General features: G+C 45.4%; 1 protein-coding gene across 1 annotated transcript in view; it reads left to right on the forward strand.

Moving 5' to 3' along the window:
• LOC139275233 (rho guanine nucleotide exchange factor 17-like) overlaps positions 1-26,076 on the forward strand; it is a 550,636-nt gene that overhangs the window by 481,572 nt on the left and 42,988 nt on the right. Inside the window, exons 10-11 of the mRNA XM_070892404.1 lie at positions 6,593-6,711; positions 13,647-13,860. Coding sequence (XP_070748505.1) covers positions 6,593-6,711; positions 13,647-13,860 — 333 coding nt within the window. The remainder of the gene's footprint in view (positions 1-6,592; positions 6,712-13,646; positions 13,861-26,076) is intronic.

Consider the following 26,076-nt stretch of genomic DNA (forward strand, 5'->3'; position numbering starts at 1 on the left):
AGATGTAGAATCAGTTTGGGTGGAGATAAGAAATATTAAGGGGAAGAAGTCACTGGTGGGCATAGTCTATAGGCCCCCTAACAGTAGCTACACTGTTGGACAGAATATAAATCAAGAAATAATGGATGCTTGTTAGAAAGCAACGGCATTAATCATAGGCGATTTTAATCTTCATATTGATTGGACAAATCAAATTAGCCAAGCTAGCCTTGAGGAAGAGTTCATAGAGTGTATCCAGGATGGTTTTCTTGAACAAGATGCGGAATCAACCAAGGAGCAGGCTATCTTAGATCTGGTACTGTGTAATGAGACAGGATTAATAAAGGATCTCATAGTAAAGGATTCTCTCAGAAAGAGTGATCATAGCATGGTTGAATTTCAAATTCAGTTAAAGGGTGAGAAAGTTGGATCTCAAAACAGTGTCCTGATCTTAAATAAAGGAGATTACAAAGGTATGAAGGCAGAGTTGGCTAAAGTGGACTGGGAAAATAGATTAAAGTGTAAGACGGTAGATAAGCAGTGGCAGATATTTAAGGAGATATTTCATAACTCTCAACAAAAATATATTCCAGTAAAAAGGAAAGACTTTAAGAGAAGGGAGAACCATCTGTGGCTAACTAAGGAAGTAAAGGATGGTATCAAATTGAAAACAATGGCATACAAAGTGGCCAAGATTAGTGGGAGGCCAGAGGATTGGGAAACTTTTAAAAACCAGCAAAGGATGACTAAAAAAAAAGAGGGAAGATAGATTATGAAAGTCAACAAGCAATAAATTTTGGCCCCAATTTTCCCCAACCCCTTTCTTCGGTGCAATTACCTTAAATGCGGCGACTTTGCGCGCTGGAAATGGCGCCGAAAAAAAGGGGCCCCATCCTGCCTGCTCTGCCGACTCTCCGATGTCCCAGCATGGCGTAGCTAGTGAAGTAGGGGGCGGAGCAACAGGCCAGCATACAAAGCATTGCCGGCAGCTGCGCACATGCGCAGTGAAGTCTGCGCGCATGCTCCTGCCCTCCCAGCGTGTCCTGCGGACTGTGAGCAGGACCCGATGCTCGCAGCTCGGATACCCGGCCAAAGGGACGCCCTGATCTCGCCGCACCCTATCCCCGGCTGAGTGGCCTCCCGCACCTGCCGGCCGGCCCGCTGAGTTCCAGGGCCGAGGTAGGACTTCAGTTTTATTTTTTATTTATTGATGGTTGTGCTTGAGAGTTTTGATTGGTGGCGGGGGTGGGGTGGAAGGAGGAGAGTTTTGTGGGGGGCGGGGGGGAGAAAGAGTGTTTTGTGGGGGAGGGAGAAAGAGTGTTTTTGGGGGGGGGGAGAAAGACTTTTGGCGGGGTGAGAAAAAGTGTTGGGGGGGGGGTGGAGAAAGACTGTTTTGATGGGGGGGCGGGGGGTGGGGGGGGACTTTGAAAAAAAAAATTTGATTCTGGCATAAAGGTAGGACTTCTATTTTTTTTTGTTATTGATTGATTGCTTATTACTTTTTGTGCTTTGTTTAGTGCTTTGTAAGTCTTGGTACTTTAAATGTACTAACCTGCACCAATTTCTTAACCACCCGCAAGGCTTTTCAGAGCTGGCCACATACACTGACCTAAGTCGATTTGGAGTAAGTTTTTGCTGGCCAAAGTGGCATAAATGGCGAAAACTGGCGTAAGTGTTCGGGAACACCCCCTTTTGGAAAAAAAAAACTGACCTAAAAAAATCATACCTAACTGACTTATTCTGGAGCAAATATTTTGGGGAAAATGGCATTTTTTAACTTATGCCAGAAAAAACAACTTACTCCAAACAAATTGATGCAAGTTATGGCCAAAATTGGGCCCATAAAAACAGATAGTAAGAGTTTCTACAGGTATATAAAAAGAAAGAGAGTAGTTAAAGTAAACATTGGTCCCTTAGAGGATGAGATTGGGGAATTAATAATGGGGAACAGGGAAATGGTAGAGATGTTGAACAAATATTTTGTATCGGTCATCAAGGTAGAAGACAATAAAAACATCCCAATAATGGATAATCAAAGGGCTATAGGGAGGGAGGAACTTAAAACAATCGCTATTAAGAAAGAAAAAGTACTTGGTAAAATGCTGGCACTAAAGGTGGACAAGTCCCCTGGACCTGATGGCTTGCAACCTAAGGTCTTAACAGAGGTAGCTGCAAAAATAGTGGATGCATTGGTTGTAATCTACCAAAATTCCCTGAATTATAGAATCATAGAAGTTTACAGTACGGAAGGAAGCCTATCGTGTCTGTGCCTGCCAACAAGAGGCTATCCAGCCTAACCTCACTTTCCAGCTCTAGGTCCGTTGGCCTGCAGGTCACGACACTTCAAGTGTACATCCAAGTACTTTTTAAATGTGGTGAGTGTTTCTGCCTCTACCACCCTTTGAGGCAGTGAGTTCCAGACCCCCACAACCCTCTGGGTGAAGAAATTTCCCCTCAAATCCCCTCTAAACCTTCTACCAATCACTTTAGATTTATTCCCCCTGGTTGTTGACTCCTCTGCTAAGGGAACGAGGCCCTTTCTATTCATTATATCTCGACCCCTCATAATTTTATACACTTCAATGAGGTCTCCCCTCAGCCTCCTCTGTTCCAAGGAAAACAAACCCAGCCTATCCAATCTGTCCTCATAGCTAAGATTCACCAGTCCTGGCAATATTCTCGTAAATCTCCTCTGTATCCTCTCCAGTGCAATCACATCCATCTTGTAATGCGGTGACCAGAATTGCACGCAGTATTCTAGCTGTGGCCTAACCAGTGTTTTATACAGTTCAAGCATAACACCCCTGCTCTTGTATTCTATGCCTCGACTAATAAAGGCAAGCATTCCATATGCCTTCTTAACCACCTTATCTACCTGGCCTGCCACCTTCAGAGATCTCTGGACATGCACTCCAAGGTCCCTTTGTTCCTCTACATTTCTCAGTATCCTGCCATTTAATGTGTTTCCTTGTTAGCCCTCCCCAAATGCATTACCTCACACTTCTCCGGATTCTGGTGAGGTCCCAGCAGATTAGAAAACCGCAAATGTAATGCCCCTATTTAAAAAAGGAAGCAGACAGAAAGCGGGAAACAATAGACTAGTTAGCCTAACATCTGTCGTTGGGAAAATGCTGGAGTCCATTATTAAGGAAGCAGTAGCAGGACATTTGGAAAAGCAGAATACAGTCAAGCAGAATCAGCATGGTTTTATGAAAGGGAAATTATGTTTGACAAATTTTCTGGAGTTCTTTGAGGATGTAACAAGCAGGGTGGATATGGGGGAACCAGTGGATGTGGTGTATTTGGATTTCCAGAAGGCATTCGATAAGATGCCACATAAAAGGTTACTGCATAAAGTAAACGTTCATGGGGTTGGGGGTAATATATTAGCATGGATAGAGGATAGGCTAACAGAAAACAGAGAGTTGGGATAAATGGGTCACTTTCCAGTTGGCAAATGGTAAATAGTGGGGTGCCACAGGGATCGGTGCTGGGTCCTCAACTATTTACAATCTATATTAATGACTTGGATGAAGGCAAGTAGCCAAATGTAGCCAAGTTGATACAAAGATGGGAAAGCAAATTGTGAGGAGAACACAAAAAATCTGCAAATGGATATAGGCAGGCTAAGTGAGTGGGCAAAATATGGCAGATGGAATATAGGGCCCAAATTTGCCCAGGAGTTGTTCTGGTTTTTTTTGGAGCAACTTGATTTTTCTGGAGTATCTTAAAAATCCCCATTCTGCACATTTAATTTGCGCCAGTGTAAGTGAGTTAGTTAGGATTTTTTTTTAGTTTAGTTTTTTTTTCAAAAGGGGGCATTACCAGCCACTTACGCCTGTTTTGGCCATTTAAGCCAGTTTGGACAGCTTATAGTTGCTCCAAACTAACTTAGGCCAGCGTATGTGGTTACTTGTGGCTGCACAGAAAACCCTTGCGGAGAGTTAAGAAATCAGCGCAGGTAGCCAGAGAGGGGGGGGAGGGGGTGAAAGGAGGGAAGCGGAGAGGACCTTGCAAAGTATTAAACACCTTCACAACAACATTCAAAAAGTATAAAAACCATCAATAATAAAAATAAATAAATAAATAAATAAAACTTAAGTCCTGCCTTCATAACTCGGCCCGGGAAGTCAGTGGGCCTGCCAGTGCGACAGGCTACTCTATTGGGGGATAGGTGCAGGTGGGTGTGACCTCCGGGCGGGAGAGAGAGTGCAGAGAACTGGCCACACACAACACACAGCAGGCTGGGTTCGCAGAACACAGAGGCTGCAGCAGTCAACTCCGAGAGCCTGGTGGACTTCTCCTCTGAGGGACTGATGGACTTCTCTCTCCGAGGATTGCTGACTCCCCGCCCCCCCCTCCCCCCCCCCCACTGATCAAAACGATCTCCACCACCGGATCAAAACTCTTACCCCGCCCCCCATCAAAACTCTCCTCACTAAACAAAGTACAACCATCAATAAATAAAAAATAAAACTCAAGTCCTACCTCGGCCCGGGAAGTCAGCGGGCCAGCCGGCCGGTGCGGGAAGCCACTCGGCCGGGGATAGGTGCGGGACTCTCTCCATGACGTGCAGCAGCCCGGCGCGTGTCATGAGGCCACTCGGCCTGGGATAGGGGCGGGACATTGGGTCCCATGCTGCAGAGGAGCTACTGCGCATGCGCGCAACCTCCAATGCGCATGCGTTGAGCTGCCGGCACTCTTTTGAGCGCAGGGCCCTAGCTCCGCCCCCTAATTGAATTGCCGCGCCAAGCACAAGGACAGTTGACAGAGCGGGGAGAATACGGGGATAGCTTTTCGGTGCCGTTTTGAGTGTAGGAAATCGGCGCACCTCACGTGAGTGTGCCGAAAAAAACGGAGGGCCAAATTTGGGCCCATATTGTGAGAAAGTGTGAGGTTATCCACTTTGGCAGAAAAACTAAAAAAACAAATTATTATTTAAATGGAGAGAAATTGCTGCAGTACAGAGGGACCTGGGGGTCCTTGTGCATGAAACACAAAAAGTTAGTATGCAGGTACAGCAAGGGGTCAGGAAGGCAAATGGAATGTTGGTCTTTATTGCAAAGGGGATAGAGTATAAAAGAAGAGAAGTCCTGCTACAACTGTACAGGGTATTGGTGAGGCCACACCTCGAGTACAGTTTTGGTCTTATTTAAGGAGGTATATACTTGCATTGGAGACAGTTCAGAGAAGGTTCACGAGGTTGATTCCTGAGATGAAGCGGTTGACTTATGAAGAAAGGTTAAGTAGGTTGGGCCTATACACATTGGAGTTCAGAAGAATGAGAGGTGATCTTATTGAAACATATAAGATATTGAGGGGGCTCAACAAGATAGATGCAGGGAGGATGTTTCCCCTCGTGGGGGAATCTAGAACTAGGGGGCATAGTTTCACAATAAGGGTTCGTCCATTTAAAACTAAGGTGAGGAGGAATTTCTTCTCTCAGTGGGTTGTAAATCTGTGGAATTCTCTACCCCAGAGAGCTGTGGAGTCTGGGTCATTGAATATATTCAAGGCGGAGATAGACAGATTTTTGAACGATAAGGGAGTCAAGGGTTATGGGGAGTGGGCAGGGAAGTGGAGCTGAGCCCAGGATCAGATCAGACATAATCTTATTGAATGGTGGAGCAGGCTTGAGGGGCCAAATGACCTACTCCTGCTCCTATTTCTTATGTTCTTATATCTACTCTGAGTCAGAGTACTGCTTTACAAAATATGAAATTCATTTAGAGAATTAAGCTGCAATTATGTAACATTTGCAATTTTTTTTTAGCGTATCATTCTACTATGAAATACAAAGACTGTGTACATGTATATCTGTATGCATATATACCAAGAAAGGTTTCTCGTAAAGTTTAAGACTTGCTCATCTGTTTCCAATGTTTTTTAATGAACTTGCTAGGCGTTGCTTCTCTTACTTAAGGAGATAGCATCCTTCCCTGAAGTTAAATGCTGTGAATCTATGAATAGTTCGTGGACAGGAAGTTAGGAAGTATCATAATCATACACTTGTGGCCATTTGAAGGTAGTCCCCATCCTGTTGTATTGAATGCATGTTGTTCAATGAATTGTGGAGCCGTTTCATCTTACATGCAAATACAATTAACTCAGAGGCCAGATTGCATTGGTACTAATATATTACAATATAGTGATTAAATTGTATCTCTATCTCCCTATTTCTGTAACCTCCTCCAGCCTTACAATCCTCTGAGAACGCAGCATTCCTCCAACTTTGGCCTCTCGTGAATCCCCCACTTCTTTCGCCCCACCATTGGCGGCTGTGCCTTCAGCCATCTAGACCCTAAGCTCTGGAATTCTCTTCCTAAACCTCTCCGCTACTCCACCTCTCCTCCTTTAAGACACTCCTTAAAACCTACCTCTTTGACCAAGCTTTTGGTCACCTGTCCTAATATCTCCTTCTTTAACTTGGTGTCAATTCTTGTCTGATTATGCTGCTGTGAAGCGCCTCGAGATGTTTTACTACATTAAAGGCGCAATATAAATACAAATTGTTATTGTTTTGGCAAAACAATGTCCTTGATCAGCATTGACTGAATTGCTTCCATTTTGATTGGTCTCTAATTGTGGTTTGAATTTGCAATGTGTCTTGTAGGGACATCCCAAGCCACAAACCGGGAAAACATTCAGAAAACTCTCAACCGACTGGAGGAAGATTTCAGTATCTTGAGTCAGATTAGCACATTGGCAGAGACGCTGAGTATTTCACATCAGGTATGGGCTGGTGACGTGTAACTGCCGACTTTCTAACTGGTTTTGAGATGATATGTAATGCATAGAAAAAACAGAAGCTGCAGTTTTCTCACGGAACTGGTGCATCCTCTTAAGAACTAAGGTCGTGGCACTAGGACACCCAGCCCATCGTAAATCTATCAGCTACCAGAAAGAGGAGATAGGACTTTTACTATGAGGTCACTCGAGCATCTTGGGGTTTCTTTTATTCTAGATGTACAGTCATCTAGCATCCAACATAAAACCATGATAGGTTATAGCAACTGAAGTAATCCATAGTTGTTAACAATGCAAACAGCTGCCTGAAGTTCCCACACTCCAGTCGCTACCCGTAATAGCAAACAGCTGACTTTGCCCGAAATCAGCGGAGCTTTGAAATCGGGAAGTACTGAACTGCCTGAAATAACTAGTTTCAAGCGGGGCTTTTGCAATTGCCTTCTTATGGCAACAACAAATGGTTGGCGCAGTTTTCCTCATGTAAGTGGCTGTCCGTGATAGGCATAGACACTGTAAGTGGTGAGGACTTCCAAGTTTCCGATTCTCCTGTGCGAGTCCCAACTCCTTAGGGCCCGAAGAGTTTTCTTCACTTTCCTTGATATCTAGGTAGAATTTGGCCTGGATACCAAACTGAGAACTTTTACTGGAGTATTTCAGCCAATGATTCTAACCCTTGCCTTTACTACATGCTCTTTGTTTTTGGAAGATGACAGAATAACTATATCTTGTTTCAGGCTTTAACTGCCAAACAAGTTTATTGAACAGGAAATGAACCAAATAGTACCAGAAACACAACATATGTTTTCCAGTGGTTGTTAAGCTTAAGAGCAGCAACATAACTACCTCATCCTCCTCTCTGACCATAACTACCTCATCATCCTCTCTGACCATAACTGCCTCATCCTCTCTGACCATAACTGCCTCATTCTCCTCTCTGACCATAACTACCTCATTCTCCTCTCTGACCATAACTGCCTCATTCTCCTCTCTGACCATAACTACCTCATTCTCCTCTCTGACCATAACTACCTCATCCTCCTCTCTGACCATAACTGCCTCATCCTCTCTGACCATAACTACCTCATCCTCCTCTCTGACCATAACTGCCTCATTCTCCTCTCTGACCATAACTGCCTCATTCTCCTCTCTGACCATAACTGCCTCATCCTCCTCTCTGACCATAACTGCCTCATCCTCTTGGACCATAACTACCTCATCCTCCTCTCTGACCATAACTACCTCATCCTCCTCTCTGACCATAACTACCTCATTCTCCTCTCTGACCATAACTGCCTCATTCTCCTCTCTGACCATAACTGCCTCATTCTCCTCTCTGACCATAACTGCCTCATCCTCCTCTCTGACCATAACTGCCTCATTCTCCTCTCTGACCATAACTGCCTCATTCTCCTCTCTGACCATAACTGCCTCATCCTCCTCTCTGACCATAACTGCCTCATTCTACTCTCTGACCATAACTGCCTCATTCTCCTCTCTGACCATAACTACCTCATCCTCCTCTCTGACCATAACTGCCTCATCCTCCTCTCTGACCATAACTACATCATCCTCTCTGACCATAACTGCCTCATTCTACTCTCTGACCATAACTGCCTCATTCTCCTCTCTGACCATAACTACCTCATTCTCCTCTCTGACCATAACTACCTCATCCTCCTCTCTGACCATAACTGCCTCATCCTCCTCTCTGACCATAACTACCTCATCCTCCTCTCTGACCATAACTGCCTCATCCTCCTCTCTGACCATAACTACCTCATCCTCCTCTCTGACCATAACTACCTCATCCTCCTCTCTGACCATAACTGCCTCATTCTCCTCTCTGATCATAACTACCTCATCCTCCTCTCTGACCATAACTGCCTCATCCTCCTCTCTGACCATAACTGCCTCATTCTCCTCTCTGACCATAACTACCTCATTCTCCTCTCTGACCATAACTGCCTCATTCTCCTCTCTGACCATAACTGCCTCATTCTCCTCTCTGACCATAACTGCCTCATTCTCTTCTCTGACCATAACTACCTCATCCTCCTCTCTGACCATAACTACCTCATCCTCCTCTCTGACCATAACTACCTCATCCTCCTCTCTGACCATAACTACCTCATCCTCCTCTCTGACTATAACTGCCTCATCCTCCTCTCTGACCATAACTGCCTCATCCTCTCTGACCATAACTGCCTCATCCTCCTCTCTGACCATAACTGCCTCATCCTCCTCTCTGACCATAACTACCTCATCCTCCTCTCTGACCATAACTACCTCATCCTCCTCTCTGACCATAACTACCTCATCCTCCTCTCTGACTATAACTGCCTCATCCTCCTCTCTGACCATAACTACCTCATCCTCCTCTCTGACCATAACTACCTCATCCTCCTCTCTGACCATAACTGCCTCATCCTCTCTGACCATAAGTACCTCATCCTCTCTGACCATAACTACCTCATCTTCCTCTCTGACCATAACTACCTCATCCTCCTCTCTGACCATAACTACCTCATCCTCCTCTCTGACCATAACTACCTCATCCTCCTCTCTGACCATAACTGCCTCATCCTCTCTGACCATAACTACCTCATCCTCTCTGACCATAACTACCTCATCCTCCTCTCTGACCATAACTACCTCATCCTCCTCTCTGACCATAACTGCCTCATCCTCTCTGACCATAACTACCTCATTCTCCTCTCTGACCATAACTACCTCATCCTCCTCTCTGACCATAACTGCCTCGTCCTCTCTGACCATAACTACCTCATTCTCCTCTCTGACCATAACTACCTCATCCTCCTCTCTGACCATAACTACCTCATCCTCCTCTCTGACCATAACTGCCTCATCCTCCTCTCTGACCATAACTACATCATCCTCTCTGACCATAACTGCCTCATTCTACTCTCTGACCATAACTGCCTCATTCTCCTCTCTGACCATAACTACCTCATTCTCCTCTCTGACCATAACTACCTCATCCTCCTCTCTGACCATAACTGCCTCATCCTCCTCTCTGACCATAACTACCTCATCCTCCTCTCTGACCATAACTGCCTCATCCTCCTCTCTGACCATAACTACCTCATCCTCCTCTCTGACCATAACTACCTCATCCTCCTCTCTGACCATAACTGCCTCATTCTCCTCTCTGATCATAACTACCTCATCCTCCTCTCTGACCATAACTGCCTCATCCTCCTCTCTGACCATAACTGCCTCATTCTCCTCTCTGACCATAACTACCTCATTCTCCTCTCTGACCATAACTGCCTCATTCTCCTCTCTGACCATAACTGCCTCATTCTCCTCTCTGACCATAACTGCCTCATTCTCTTCTCTGACCATAACTACCTCATCCTCCTCTCTGACCATAACTACCTCATCCTCCTCTCTGACCATAACTACCTCATCCTCCTCTCTGACCATAACTACCTCATCCTCCTCTCTGACTATAACTGCCTCATCCTCCTCTCTGACCATAACTGCCTCATCCTCTCTGACCATAACTGCCTCATCCTCCTCTCTGACCATAACTGCCTCATCCTCCTCTCTGACCATAACTACCTCATCCTCCTCTCTGACCATAACTACCTCATCCTCCTCTCTGACCATAACTACCTCATCCTCCTCTCTGACTATAACTGCCTCATTCTCCTCTCTGACCATAACTACCTCATCCTCCTCTCTGACCATAACTACCTCATCCTCCTCTCTGACCATAACTGCCTCATCCTCTCTGACCATAAGTACCTCATCCTCTCTGACCATAACTACCTCATCCTCCTCTCTGACCATAACTACCTCATCCTCCTCTCTGACCATAACTACCTCATCCTCCTCTCTGACCATAACTACCTCATCCTCCTCTCTGACCATAACTGCCTCATCCTCTCTGACCATAACTACCTCATCCTCTCTGACCATAACTACCTCATCCTCCTCTCTGACCATAACTACCTCATCCTCCTCTCTGACCATAACTGCCTCATCCTCTCTGACCATAACTACCTCATTCTCCTCTCTGACCATAACTACCTCATCCTCCTCTCTGACCATAACTGCCTCGTCCTCTCTGACCATAACTACCTCATTCTCCTCTCTGACCATAACTACCTCATCCTCCTCTCTGACCATAACTGCCTCGTCCTCTCTGACCATAACTGCCTTAGCTTCCTCTCCGACCATCCTACCCGCCCAATGCGCCTGTTGGGGCTAACCTCTCAAGCCTCCCTCATCTCCCACCCTTCTCACCTCACCCACCATCACACCCTGGTCTCTGCTGATGGATCAACAATCACTGTTCCTCTCCACATTTCCCTCCAGTACATCCACTCACTCGTGATCAAGGTCCTTGCCATCCATGGCCTTATTGTGGATAACATTCTGGCTTTGACTGAAACTTGGCTCACAGGTGGTGACACTTTGATCCTTGCTGGAGTCTCCTCGCATGGCTACACTTTTCACCACATGCCCCAACCAAACCTTAGCCTCTCTATGTTCTTCTGGAATCTTCTCCTCCTTGTAGCACCTCGCCTTGTTCCACCACTCTCATCTCTCCTTTAAAATGCTCCTGGAGGATGCAGAGGAAGAGCATGGCCCAGAAGTACTGTGAGCCACCAGAGCTGTAAGGCAGCAAGTTATTGAGGAAAGATTCAATGAACCATCCCTCCTTTCTCCAGAGCACCAACATTCAATGTGCTCAAAAGGTGCAACTTCACAGGCATTCCTGGTACATCACTAAAAGACCAACAACTATTCCAAAACAAACTATTTTACTTCGCTACTCCAAAAGACTCCAGTTAAGAAATAGTTACAGGACTGTTGCCCATTTTACTTGTTCTAATGCTCCTGAAAGGTGGTTCCCCAGTGGTTACAACTTGGGAGCTGGAAGGCTGGTGAACATCTGCTGAGATGGCCATGGTGGGGTGAGCTCTGATCGTGGGTGGGTGATCTCAAGGAGCTCTGATCATGGTGGATGATCTCCAGGAGCTCTGGCCGTTGGTGGATGACCTCGAGGAGCTGTGGCTGTGGCTGTGTGTTCTCCAGGAGCTCTGGCCGTGGGTGGGTGATCTCGGGGAGCTCTGATCATGGGTGGGTGATCTCAAGGAGCTCTGGCTGTGGGTGGGTGACCTCGAGGATCTGTGGCCGTGGGTGGGTGATCTCAAGGAGCTTTGGCTGTGGGTGGATGTTCTCCAGGTGCTCTGGCTGTGGGTGGGTGACCTCGAGGAGCTCTGGCTGTGGGTGGGTGACCTCGAGGAGCTCTGGCTGTGGGTGGGTGACCTCGAGGATCTGTGGCCGTGGGTGGGTGATCTCAAGGAGCTTTGGCTGTGGGTGGATGTTCTCCAGGAGCTCTGGCTGTGGGTGGGTGACCTCGAGGAGCTCTGGCTGTGGGTGGGTGCCCTCGAGGATCTCTAGCTGTGGGTGGGTGACCTTGAGGAGCTCTGGCTGTGGGTGGGTGATCTCGAGGAGCTCTGGCTGTGGATGGGTGATCTCGAGGAGCTCTGATCGTGGGTGGGTGACCTCGAGGAGCTCTGGCTGTGGGTGGGTGACCTCGAGGAGCTCTAGCTGTGGGTGGGTGACCTTGAGGAGCTCTGGCCATGGGTGGGTGATCTCAAGGAGCACTGGCTGTGGGTGGGTGACCTCGAGGAGCTCTAGCTGTGGGTGGGTGACCTCGAAGAGCTCTGGCCATGGGTGGGTTATCTCGAGGAGCTCTGGCTGTGGGTGGGTGACCGCGAGGGGCTCTGGCCATGGGTGGGTGACCTCGAGGAGCTCTGGCCATGGGTGGGTGATCTCCTGGAGCTCTGGCTGTGGGTGGGTGACCGCGAGGAGCTCTGGCCGTGAGTGGGTGACCTCGAGGAGCTCTGGCCATGGGTGGGTGATCTCCAGGAGCTCTGGCTGTGGGTGGGTGATTTCAAGGAGCTCTGGCTGTGGGTGGGTGATCTCCAGGAGCTCTGGCCGTGGGTGGGTGGCCTCGAGGATCTGTGGCTGTGGGTGGGTGACCTTGAGGAGCTCTGGCCATCGATGACCTGGCTGCAGACTGCTGGGACACGGTTTTGGCTGGGGCAGCCTGGCCCAGCAGACTGCCTGGCATCAACAGTACACTGGTTAAACAGCTGGTGGGGAAGCTGGAGTGTCAGTAGTCTATTTAGCTTAGGAGGACGGACTCCTGCAGCCAGATTTGGTACGACCCACCCTCTGAATTGCTGCAGTGCCATGAGCCAGCTCATCCACATTTTTGCTTGTTATGCAAAATCATGGCCATAGGGTAAAAATACACAAACTGTGTTCGTGAAAGGTGAGCGCCTTACACTCTTGGCTGCATTAGAATAGCCCTCTCGACATTATTACTTTTCACAGTATTGAGCCACATTTCGGTGCTTTGGTGTCATTTCCCTAATTTACAAATGAACAAAATAAATTCCTCCTTTCTGTCAGCTGTGGCTCACTGGGTAACACACTCGCCTCTGAGTCAGAAGGTTGTGGGTTCCAGGAACTTGCGCACATAAATCTAGGCTGACACTCCAGTGGAATGCTGAGGGAGTGCTGCACTGTCGGAGGTGCCGTCTTTCAGATGAGATGTTAAACTGAGGCCCCGTCTGCCCTCTCAGGTGGATGTAAAAGATCCCTTGGCACTACGTCGAAGAATAGCAGGGGCGTTATCCCCAGTGTCCTGGCCAATATTTATCCCTCAATCAACATAACAAAAACAGATTAGTGGGTCATTATCACATTGCTGTTTGTGGGAGCTTGCTGTGAGCAAATTGGCTGGCGCATTTCCAATATTACAACAGTGACTACATTCCAAAAGTACTTCATCAGCTGTAAAGCGCTTTGGGACGTCCGGTGGTCATGAAAGGCGCTATATAAATGCAAGTCTTTCTTTTCTTTTCTCCTGTCAGAGTCTGGATGACGTCATTAAAGACCTGATGGCCTCTGTGAACCGTGAGCTCTCGGAGAAGCAGTCGCTCGCAGTCAGTACGATGTTTCCGCTCACAAAAGTGGAACTTACAGCTACGACAGCTGAGGGGACCGAAACGTTCATTTTTGAGTTCAGTAGTATTGAGGCACGAGCTGGCTTTGAACAGGCATTCGAGGAGACCAAGAAGAAATTAGGTATAATGGGCCAAAAAATATCGAAAATATTGTTCATTTGGGAAAAACATCCTTTAAGTGATTTGTTTAAATCTTTATTTTGCATAGAATGCCCTTTGAACTACTGAAGTTACCTACATTTATATTTAACTTATTTTGGACTACTTCCTGCCCATGTGTAGCTGATAGAATTTCATACAAATTAAATCGAGTGGCACCTGAACCCATCTCAAGGGTTGGAAGATATTGCTCCGTGAGCTATTTGGATAAATATTCAGGTGAACGTTCTTGCTTTGTTACTTTAACAAAGTGATTATCCTACATTAACCTTTAAACAGGTTAACAGCTTTGTTCCAATACCACGCAGAGGAATTTCTGGCCCGAGTTGTTTTAAATATCAATTCTGTACCAACAGGCTAATCCCGTGCCAGTTTCCAGGCCTGTATCCTGATCTGTCTAGGATCACCTATGCCAGTGTTGCAGACAAGCAGTCCCAGCTCTATCGTCCTGTAAGCAGAGAGTCGGGATAAATGGGTCCTTTTCGGGTTGGAAATCGGTGGTTAGTGATGTGCCACAGGGATTGGTGCTAGGAAAACAACTGTTTACAATATACATAGATGACCTGGAAGAGGGGACAGAGTGTAGTGTAACAAAATTTGCAGATGACACAAAGATTAGTGGGAAAGCGGGTTGTGTAGAGGACACAGAGAGGCTGCAAAGAGATTTAGATAGGTTAAGCGAATGGGCTAAGGTTTGGCAGATGGAATACAATGTCGGAAAGTGTGAGGTCATCCACCTTGGAAAAAAAAACAATAAAAGGGAATATTATTTGAATGGGGAGAAATTACAACATGCTGCGGTGCAGAGGGACCTGGGGGTCCTTGTGCATGAATCCCAAAAAGTTAGTTTGCAGGTGCACCAGGTAATCAGGAAGGCGAATGGAATGTTGGCCTTCATTGCGAGAGGGATGGAGTACAAAAGCAGGGAGGTCCTTCTGCAACTGTATAGGGTATTGGTGAGGCTGCACCTGGAGTACTGCGTGCAGTTTTGGTCACCTTACTTAAGGAAGGATATACTAGCTTTGGAGGGGGTACAGAGATGATTCACTAGGCTGATTCCGGAGATGAGGGGGTTACCTTATGATGATAGATTGAGTAGACTGGGTCTTTACTCGTTGGAGTTCAGAAGGATGTGGGGTGATCTTATAGAAACATTTAAAATAATGAAAGGGATAGACAAGATAGAGGCAGAGAGGTTGTTTCCACTGGTCGGGGAGACTAGAACTAGGGGGCACAACCTCAAAATACGGGGGAGCCAATTTAAAACTGAGTTGAGAAGGAATTTCTTCTCCCAGAGGGTTGTGAATCTGTGGAATTCTCTGCCCAAGGAAGCAGTTGAGGCTAGCTCATTGAATGTATTCAAGTCACAGATAGATAGATTTTTAACCAATAAGGGAATTAAGGGTTACGGGGAGCGGGCGGGTAAGTGGAGCTGAGTCCACGGCCAGATCAGCCATGATCTTGTTGAATGGCGGAGCAGGCTCGAGGGGTTAGATGGCCTACTCCTGTCCTAATTCTTATGTTCTTATGTCTGGAGCAGTGAGACCAGGAGGTTTGCCTGAAGCATTGGTAGTTGGTTGGAAGCCAGCTCAGGTGATGTGGGTTCAATCAGGATGAAGTGTTAAACTATACCACGGCAACAATATTAACTGCACATTATAGTAATGATTTGGCGAACACATAATTCTGTAACGTATAAGAACTAGGAGCAGGAGTAGGCCATTTGGCCCCTCGAGCCTGCTTCGCCATTCAATAAGATCATGGTTGATCCGATCTTCGGCTCAACTCCACGTCCCTGCCCGCTCCCCATAACCCTTGACTCCCTTATCGCTCAAAAATCTGTCTATCTCCACCTTAAATATATTTCATGACCCAACCTCCACAGCTCCCTGGGGCAGAGAATTCCACAGATTCACGACCCTCTGAGAGAAGAAATTCCTCCTCATCTTCGTTCTAAATGGGTGGCCCCTTATTCTTAAACTTTGCCCCCTAGTTCTAGATCCCTACACGAATGGAAACATCCTCGCTGCATCTACCTTGTTGAGCCCCCTCAGTTCTATCTAATGTTTGAATAAGATCACCTCTCATTTTTCTAAACTCCAATGAGTATAGGCCCAACCTGCTCAACCTCTGATTACTGCATGTTGCTCAGTGAATGGTGTGATAGTAGTTCCCATCTTCGGGATGCTTTTAACTCTCATGCTGATGACCTCATGATGGTGTGTACGGTAACATAGTGGTTACTTTACTGGGCTAGTAATCCAGAGGCGTGGGCTAATGATCCAGAGAACATGAGTTCAAATCCCACCGCAGCAGATGGGGAATTTAATAAATTTGAAATAAAAAACTAGTATCAGTAATAGTGACCATGACACTGCCGGATTGTCGCTAAAACCCATCCGGTTCACTAATGTCCTTTAGAGAAGGAAATCTGCTGTTTTTACCTGGTCTGGCCTACATGTGAATCCAGACCCACAGTAATGTGATTGACTCTTAGCTGCCCTCTGCGGTCCAAGAAGATGGTGCACCACCTTCTCGAGGGCAATTAGGGATGGGCAATAAATGCTGGCCTTGCCAGTAACATCCACATTTTTTTTAACTTTGAATCTCGCTGATGTCAGAATTGGCAGAGATTTGAACTCAACCTTTTGTTTCTACCTTTTCACTGAAGCGATCTTTCAAAAAGTCAATGGGGATCTGTCCCCTCCCCAAAACAGTCTGCAGTCACTAAGGTGAGAATGTTAAGATGACCAAAAAACTTGGGGATCACTTCACTAACTTGGTGACTTGGGCCCTAACAATGTCATGGAGGAGTTCTTGTTTGACAAGCATATCTTGGAGAGAGTGGACTTGTCAAATAGGTACTTCCCCCTTTCCAATTTACAGCGTGGAGAAGTTCGGTTTTAGGTCTACCTCACAAATATATTTGCGTTAATAATGTCAAGCGTCACCAACATAGTTCACTTTGAACATGTTTGAAGGGCTGAATATATGTTGTCGCAGTTGTAATGATCCAACAAGAGATTGACAGAGATTGCTCAATGGTGCCTGTGTAGATTTGCACCTATTGGAATTTACCAGTGACTGAATAAATGCAGTCAGCTGCAGAGGGCAAGGGATCACTCACAACTCAATTTTTGGTAGCAAAGGATAAAAATTTCAGAAGAACAGTCATGTTTAAACTAGTTTTTAAAAATGTATTAAAAATGTAATGCAGCCAGATGTGCAAGGGGCTGTACAATGGCAAAACACCGCTCCTTTGAAATGTCCGCCGCTCAGGTCAGATTCCAGATTTTGTGTGATTGGCCGTTTTGGCTCACCACTGCCAAACCTCTGAACAAGAAGCTGTTCTGTGAATGGTTGATTTGGTGCAAGAGCTTTGTTGAAGAGGCAAAAACCATTTTCATTCTGGGCCAACGTCTCCCAGCCAGAGAAATTCACTTGGAGTCAGTTTTCCGTCCTTCCCATTCTCGCTATCTAACCCAGCAGCCTGTTTCCTTCAGGCATGCAAAAGCCTTCAAAATGATTGGATGCCAAGTCAATAATGTTCTCCTGGCTTAAGCCGCATTTAGCATGTCATCATGTCCCAGTTATAAATGTTACCATAACTCAGACTTTAAAGAGACAATAATCTCTTTTGATAATCTACATTAGTTGCATGTCACAGCGTATAAAACCTCAGCCACTCACAGTCATATATCACAAACACACACAACCTCAGGAATGGTCTGGATCTCAGTGATATGCCTGTAAAGAACAACTGTTCAGCAAGATATGCCTAAAAAAAATGAATCCATTTACATTTTCTTTGCCTGGAATTCTGGACGGAGGTACATTCTCCTTGGACAGCACAGCTGCAGTCAGTGATTGCTTCTGTCGCTCGGGCTCCTGCCAGCTAAAAAAATGGTACAGCATGCAAAACGTGATAGCGAGAAACGACTCTTCTCACACTATATTTACTTTGCAGTGTTGCACACCAATAAGATCATAAGAACATAAGAAATAGGAACAGGAGTAAGCCATACGGCTCCTCGAGCCTGCTCCGCCATTTAATAAGATCATGGCTGATCTGATCATGGGCTCAGCTCCACTTCCCCGCCCACTCCCCATAACCCCTTATCCCCTTATCGTTTAAGAAACTGTCTATTTCTGTCTTAAATTTATTCAATGTCCCAGCTTCCACAGCTCTCTGAGGCAGCGAATTCCACAGATTTACAACCCTCTGAGAGAAGAAATTTCTCCTTATCTCTGATTTAAATGGGCGGCCCCTTACTCTAAGATCATGCCCTCTAGTTCTAGTCTCCCCCATCAGTAGAAACATTCTCTCTGCATCCACCTTGTTAAGCCCCCTCATAATCTTATACGTTTCGATAAGATCACCTCTCATTCTTCTGAATTCCAATGAGTAGAGGCCCAACCTACTTAACCTTTCCTCATAAGTCAACCCCCTCATCCCCGGAATTAACCTAGTGAACCTTCTCTGAACTGCCTCCAAAGCAAGTATATCCTTTTGTAAATATGGAAACCAAAACTGCACGCAGTATTCTCGGTGTGGCCTCACCAATGCCTTATATAGCTGTAGTAAGACTTCCCTGCTTTTATACTCCATCCCCTTTGCAATAAAGGCCAAGATACCATTGGCCTTCCTGATCACTTGCTGTACCTACATTCTATCCTTTTGTGTTTCATGCACAAGTACCCCCAGGTCTTCACTTCAAAAAATACTTAATTGGCTGTAAAGTGAAAGGTGCTATATAAATCCAAGTCATTCTTTCTTTCTTTTAATTTATCATTAAAATACTCTGTAATAAATGATACTTCCTGGATGCCTTTAAAATTTAAATATTCTTTTCCCTGCAATAGCAGCACTGTATACCAGGAGGGTGTGATGCTCTGAGTATCCAGCAGCATTATAAGAACATAAGAAATAGGAGCAGGAGTAGACCATTGGCCCCTCGAGCCTGCTCTGCCATTTAATAAGATCATGGCTGATCTGATCTTGGCTCAGCTCTACTTCCCTGCCCGCTCCCCATAACCCTTCACTCTCTTATCGCTCAAATATCTGTCAATCGCCACCTTAAATATTCAATAACCCAGCCTCCACAGTTCTCTGGTGCAAAGAATTATGACCCTCTGAGAGAAGAAATTTCTCCTCATCTCAGTTCTAAATGGGCGACCCCTTATTCTTAACCTTGTGCCCTAGTTCTAGATTCCCCCACGAGTGGAAACATCCTCTCTGCATCTCCCTTGTCGAGCTCCCTCAGTATTTTATATGTTTCAATAAGATCATCTCCCATCACCTTCAGTGAGTATAGGCCCAACCTGCTCAACCTTTCTTCATAAGTCAACCCATTCATCTCAGGAATCAACCTAGTGAACATTCTCTGAACTGCCTCCAATGCAAGTATATCCCTCCTTAAATAAGGAGACCAAAACTGTACACAGTACTCTAGGTGTGGTCTCAAAAATACCCTGTACAGTTATAGCAGGACTTCTCTGCTTTTATACTCTATCCCCCTTGCAATAAAGGCCAATATTCCATTTGCCTTCCTGATTACTTGCTGTACCTGCATACTAACTTTTTGCGTTCCATGCACAAGGACCCCCAGGTCCCTCTGTACTGCAGCATTTTGTCATCTCTCTCCATTTAAATAATGATTTGCTTTTTTATTTTTCCTGCCAAAGTGGGTAACCTCACACTTTCCCACATTATACGCCATCTGCCAAATGTTTGCCCACTCACTTAGCCTGTAGTGCACTATAGTGCAAACGACAGGAAATATATTGTGTGATATATTCCTGTCATTTGCACCTCATTACAATATTAGAGCAGAGAAGGCTAATAGGAGATTTGGTAAAGGTGTTTAAAATGATGCTGGGTTTAGATAGGGTAAATAAAGAGAACCTGTTTCCTGAAGGGTCGATAACGAGAGGGCCCAGATTTAAGGTGATTGACAAAAGAACCAGAGGCGACATGAGGAGAAGGTTTTTCACACAACGAGTGGTTAGGATTTGGAATGTGCTGCCTGATAGGGCGATGGATATAGATTCAACAGTAACCTTCAAAAGGGAATTGGATAAATACTTGAAGGAAAAATAAATTGCAGGGATATGGGGAAAGAGCGGAGGACTGGGACAAACTGGATTGCTCTTCGAAAAGCTGGCACAGACACCTTCTGTGCTGTTCTAATCTATGATTCTATGACCACCCATATTTTGACAGGTATATGGAACACTTCCGATGGGAAATGTTGCAACAGATTGCGGGAATGCAAGCTGAAAAGCTCCCTGACCAGTTTTGCTCTCCTGCCTGCTGGGTTTATGCCAGGGGGTGTTGGAGTAACCAGTGGAAAATATACTCGCAGATTGAGTGATCGCTTTACAGAACAGCTCCATTCAGTCCGTAAGCGTGACCCCGAGCTTACGGTCATCTGTCACTTTAATTCCCCGCTCTGACCTCGGCCTCCTACACTGTTCTAACGAAGCTCGAGGAGCAGCACCTCATCTTTCGTTTAGACATCGAGTTCAACAATTTAAGACCATAACCTCTGCCCATATTTGTCTCCCTTTCCTCCTTTTTTTTTAACCACTCCCTCGCCACCCCCCCTTCCCCCCCCCCCCCACCCCCGAGCTTATGTAAAATAAAATGTTCTCTCTGCTTCCCATGGCAGCTGATAATTGTTCTGCCATTCACACTCTTATCTAGACTAACCTTTTTCTAACTTCTGCCATTACCATCTCAAGTCAGCCCATCATCTCTTTGGTCTCTCTAATCTCTCCTGTCTACCACCCTATCACAGACCTTCCCTTTTGTTCTTTCCTCCCCTCCCCCTTTCAGTGCTCCTTAAGAATCTGTTCATTTTGAACATTCGCCAGTTCTGACGAAGAGTCGACGACCTGAAACGTTAATCCTGTTCCTCTCTCCACAGATGCTGCCTGACCCGCTGAGATGTTCTGTTTTTATTTCAGATTCTAGCATCCGCAGTATTTTGCTTTTGTGTTTGTGGAAAATCTACTCTCTGTTTTCAGTCACACCACTGGAGGCAGCAGCACATATAAGCAAGGGATCCGAAGCACTGGTTGTCATCATTTAGGGCTGTATGAACAGCGTAGTTATGATGTCCTGTAATATAGAAGAATTGAAAGTAGGTGCAGGAGTAGGCCATTCAGCTCTTTGAGCCTGAACCACCATTCAATAAGATCATGGCTGATCATGCAAATTTAATACCCCATTCCTGCTTTTTCTTCATACCTCTTGATCCCTTTAGCCATAAGGGCCACATCTAACTCCCTTTTGAATATATCTAATGAACTGGCCTCAACAACTTTCTGTGGTAGAGAATTCCACAGGTTCACAATTCTCTGAGTGAAGAAGTTTCTCCTCATCTCGGTCCTAAATGGCTTACCCCTTATGCTTAGACTGTGACCCCTGGTTCTGGACTTCCCCATCATCGGGAACATTCTGCCTGCATCTAACCTGTCCAATCGCATCAGAATTTTATATGTTTCTATGAGATCCCCTCTCATTCTTCTAAATTCCAGTGAATATAAGCCTAGTCGATTCAGTCTTTCTTCATATGTTAGTCCTGCATACCTACATCTTCGCTGCACTCCCTCAATATCAAGAATGTCTTTCCTCAGATTAGGAGACCAAAACGGCACACGATACTCAAGGTGTGATCTCACCAAGACCCTGTCCAATTACAATAAGACCTCCCTGCTCCTATACTCAAATCCCCTTGCTATGAAGGCCAGCATGCCATTTGCTTTCTTTACTGCCTGCATGCCTATCTTCAATGACTGATTACCATGGCACCCAGGTCTCATTGCACCTCCCCTTTTACTAATCAGTCACATAAGCACATAAGAATTAGGAACAGGAGTAGGCCATCTAGTCCTTCGAACCTGCTCCGCCATTCAACATTGGACTCAGCTCCACTTACCCGCCCGCTCCCCGTAACCCTAACCCTCCCCGTCACCATTCAGATAATAATCTGCCTTCTTGCTTTTGCAACCAAAGTGGATAACCACACACGTATCCATATTATAATGCATCTGCCATGCATTTGCCCACTCACCTAACCTGTCTAAGTCTCCCCGCAGCCTCCTAGCATCCTCCTCGCAGCTCGCACTGCCGCCCAGCTTAATGTCATCTGCAAACTTGGAGATATTACATTCAATTCCTTCGTCCAAATCATTAATATATATTGTAAATAGCTGGGGTCCCAGCACTGAACCCTGCGGCACCCCACTAGTCACTGCCTGCCATTCTGAAAAAGATCCGTTTATTCCCACTCTTTGCTTCCTGTCTGCCAACCAGTTCTCTATCCACGTCAATATGTTACCCCCCAATACGATGTGCCTTAATTTTGCACACTAATCTCTTGTGTGGGACCTTGTCAAAAGCCTTTGAAAGCCCAAATACACCACATCCACCAATCCTCCCCTATCCACTCTACTAGTCACATCCTCAAAAAACTCCAGAAGATTTGTCAAGCATGATTTTCCTTTCATAAATCCATGCTGACTTGGACCGATCCTGTCACTGCTTTCCAAATGTGCTGCTATTACATCTTTAATAATTGATTCCAGCATTTTCCCCACCACCGATGTTAGGCTAACTGGTCTATAATTCCCTGTTTTCTCTCTCCTTCCTTTTTTAAAAAGTAAGGTTACATTAGCTACCCTCCACTCCATAGGAACTGAACCAGAGTCCATGGAATGTTGGAAAATGACCACCAATGCATCTACTATTTCTGGGGACACTTCCTTAAGTACTCTGGGATGCAAACTATCAGAGCCTGGGGATTTATCGGCCTTCAGTCCCTTCAATTTTCCGAACACCATTTCCTGACTAATAAGGATTTCCCTCAGTTCCCCCTTCTCTAGACCCTCTGTCCCCTAGCATTTTCGGGAGGTTATTCATGTCTTCCTTAGTGAAGACAGAACCAAAATATTTGTTCAATTGGTCTGCCATTTCCTTGTTCCCCATAATGAATTCCCCTGATTCTGACTGCAAGGGACCTACATTAGTCTTCACTAATCTTTTTCTCTTCACATATCTATAGAAACTTTTGCAGTCAGTTTTTATGTTCCCTGCAAGCTTACTCTCATACTCTATTTTCCCCCTCCTAATTAAACCCTTACTCTGCTGAATTCTAAATTTCTCCCAGTCCTCAGGTTTGCTGCTTTTTCAGGCCAATTTATATGCCTCTTCCTTGGATTTAACACTTTCCCTAATTTCCCTTGTTGAGCTGCCTTCCCTTTTTTATTCTTACGCCACACAGGGATGTACAATTACTGTAGTTCATCCATGTGATATTTAAATGTCTGCCATTGCCTATCCACCGTCAACCTTTTAAGTATCATTCTGCAGTCTATCCTAGCCAATTCACCTCTTATATCGTTGAAGTTTCCTTTCTTTAAGTTCAGGACCCTAGTCTCTGAATTAACTGTGTCACTCTCCACCTTAATGAAAAATTCTACCATATTATGGTCACTCTTTCCCAAGGGGCCCCACACGACCAGATTGCTAATTAATCCTCTTTCGTTACACAAGACCCAGTCTAGGATGGCCTGCCCTCTAGTTGGTTCCTCGACATATTGGTCTAGAAAACCATCCCTTATACACTCCAGGATATCCTCCTCCACAGTATTGCTACCAGTTTGTTTAGCCCAATCAATATGCAGATTAAAGTCGCCCATGATAACTGCTGTACCCCTATTGCATGCGTCCCTAATTTCCTGTTTGATGCCATCCCCAACCTCCCTACTACTGTTTGGAGGTCTGTACACAACTCCTACTAACGTTTTCTGCCTTTTGATGTTTCGCAGCTCTACCCATATAGATTCCACATCATCCACGCTAATGTCCTTCCTTACTATTGCGTTAATCTCCTCTTTAACCAGTAACGCTATCCCACCTCCTTTTTCTTCCTGTCTGTCCTTCCTGAATATTGAATACCCCTGGATGTTGAGTTCCCAGCCTTGGTTACCTTGGAGCCATGTCTCCGTAATCCCAATTACATCATATCCATTAACAGTTATCTGCGCAATCATTTCATCCACCTTATTACGAATGCTCCTTGCATTGAGACTCAGAACCTTCAGGCTTGTTTTTTTAACACTCTTGTTCCTTTTAGAATTATGTAAGATGTTCCCCAGGCAGCAGGGAAGGTTCGGGGACCAGAAAATTAAGTCCAAAATCGTGAAGTGCCGTCTGTTGATAGGTGCCATGGAATTTGTTCCTTTAAGGGGCAAATGGGGCAAGTTCTACAGCTCCATTAGCCTTGAACTATAATACAAACTACTTCTTCAAGCAGAAGTTGGTCAGAGGTCAGGAAAACTCAGCAAGCCTCGTACAGCACTGGCTTGCTTGGACAATCCCACTCATTACAAACAGACATCGACAGAAGATGATTGCCATATCATATGTCAAAGATAATTCCACAGTGTGTAATCTGATCTGCCTGTACTGTTTAATAAGGATTAAGGAGATAGTATCTGAAGCACGGGCCTGTATTCGTGCCTTTATTCCTGACTGACTCTAGCTTTTGAAAGGCATATAATTCTCCTGTTGTGAAATGCCAAAAGAATTACTTTCTGCAAGCAGCCAATATTAGGTATTAAAAAGTGAAATGGCAAAGATTGACTAACTCATTTCCTTACAATCCTTAGAATAAATAATAGTGAACTGGGATCTTGTTTCAATTTGTGTCCCACGGCACACAAAAACACTCATGTCAAGACCCATCTAGTTACTTTATTGATCTTGTTAGTATTGTTTTTCATTGCTATTACAAAGGCTGCTGTTTTTTCAAATAGAAAAAACTGCCTTTCTAAGCTTTTGTTCATTTTTCTTTTTTATATGTGTCCAACTTAAAATGAATGCTGTGGCTCTTGAAGCCTGGCTTAAAAGGTCAATGAAGTGTAACTGAGATGGAAGCTTTTTGTTTGTGATGCACTTTTACACCCAGATTCCCAGGCCGCTGGTAGTGACATCTTTCTACACCAATATATATACAGGCAACTCTCGATTATCCGTATGGATCCAACGGGAAACCGTTGTTACAGGATTTAAAATTCTGTTGCTAACAAGTGAAAAGACAGCTCCAAATAATTTGGGAAAATCTCTTTCCAAACACTGTGCTAATTTGTATTTGCTCATTCTCTCTCTCACACACTCTCTCTCTCTCTCTCTCTCACACTCGCACATTCTCTCTCTCACACGCTCTCTCTCTCACTCACCGTAAAAATCACCCTCCTCTGCCCTTGCTTTGCTGGTGTGTGTATGTGTGTGTGTGTGTGCACTGCTGCAGCCGCTGTCTCTCGCGGTCACCGCTGACGTTGGGAATGGAGGCAGTACCAGCACCGGGTTCCAGGCACAGAACCTGTACACACATGCTGGTAATGTCCATCTTTTGTTACTGTTTGTAGCTGATTCATTAAAGTTTTAACTTAGAAATGTAAACTCGCCCTAACGATTGTATTTATTCATTAAAGTTTTAACTTTAAAATGTAGACTCACCCTAATGGAAAAATTGTTTAACCGGAATAGCCCAATCCCCGAGGGACCCGGATAATCGAGAGTTGCCTGTATATAAATGCACTTGAAAGACTGAAGTTGGAGGGAATTCACCTCACGATTGGGGTTGCAGCTTCAAGCCCACATTGTCTTGAATTACATGAGCTTGGGAGGTTTCACGTGTGTCATGTGTTTTAGGAGAGCAGTGTTCAAGCAGAGACCCATGACCTCCAAGTACTGTTCTCCCCTTGGGTCAGCATGACCTTGATGAAGGGCTCAATCCTTCCAACCTCTGCTCCCAGGATCTAGGAAAATGTGGGTCCTGATGCTGCCACCATCCTGAAGGTTAGGCTGTTCATAGGGTGTGCCATTGATAGCAGGATTGTCATGGTAAAAGTGCTTGAAGATCACCATTATTTCAAGTGGATTGGGATAGATTTCCCTGGACTCACTCCTTATTCCAATTGGATCATTGTCTTGCAGCGAACTCAGGAAAATTAGACAGGGAGGAGGACGTGCTTGTAAGGGAGCCATTTTGATTTTTTCATCCCTTCAAATCAGTGGATGGAAAATTGAATGGGCTCTTTGCGATCCACCCTGCTCGGTTTCCCTGTATTTGCTGCTCCGAGGTGATGTGCTACGCCCAGGAGCAGG

This window comes from Pristiophorus japonicus, chromosome 10 (genome assembly GCF_044704955.1).
Source record: "Pristiophorus japonicus isolate sPriJap1 chromosome 10, sPriJap1.hap1, whole genome shotgun sequence".
In the NCBI taxonomy this organism is placed as follows: Eukaryota; Metazoa; Chordata; class Chondrichthyes; family Pristiophoridae; genus Pristiophorus; species Pristiophorus japonicus.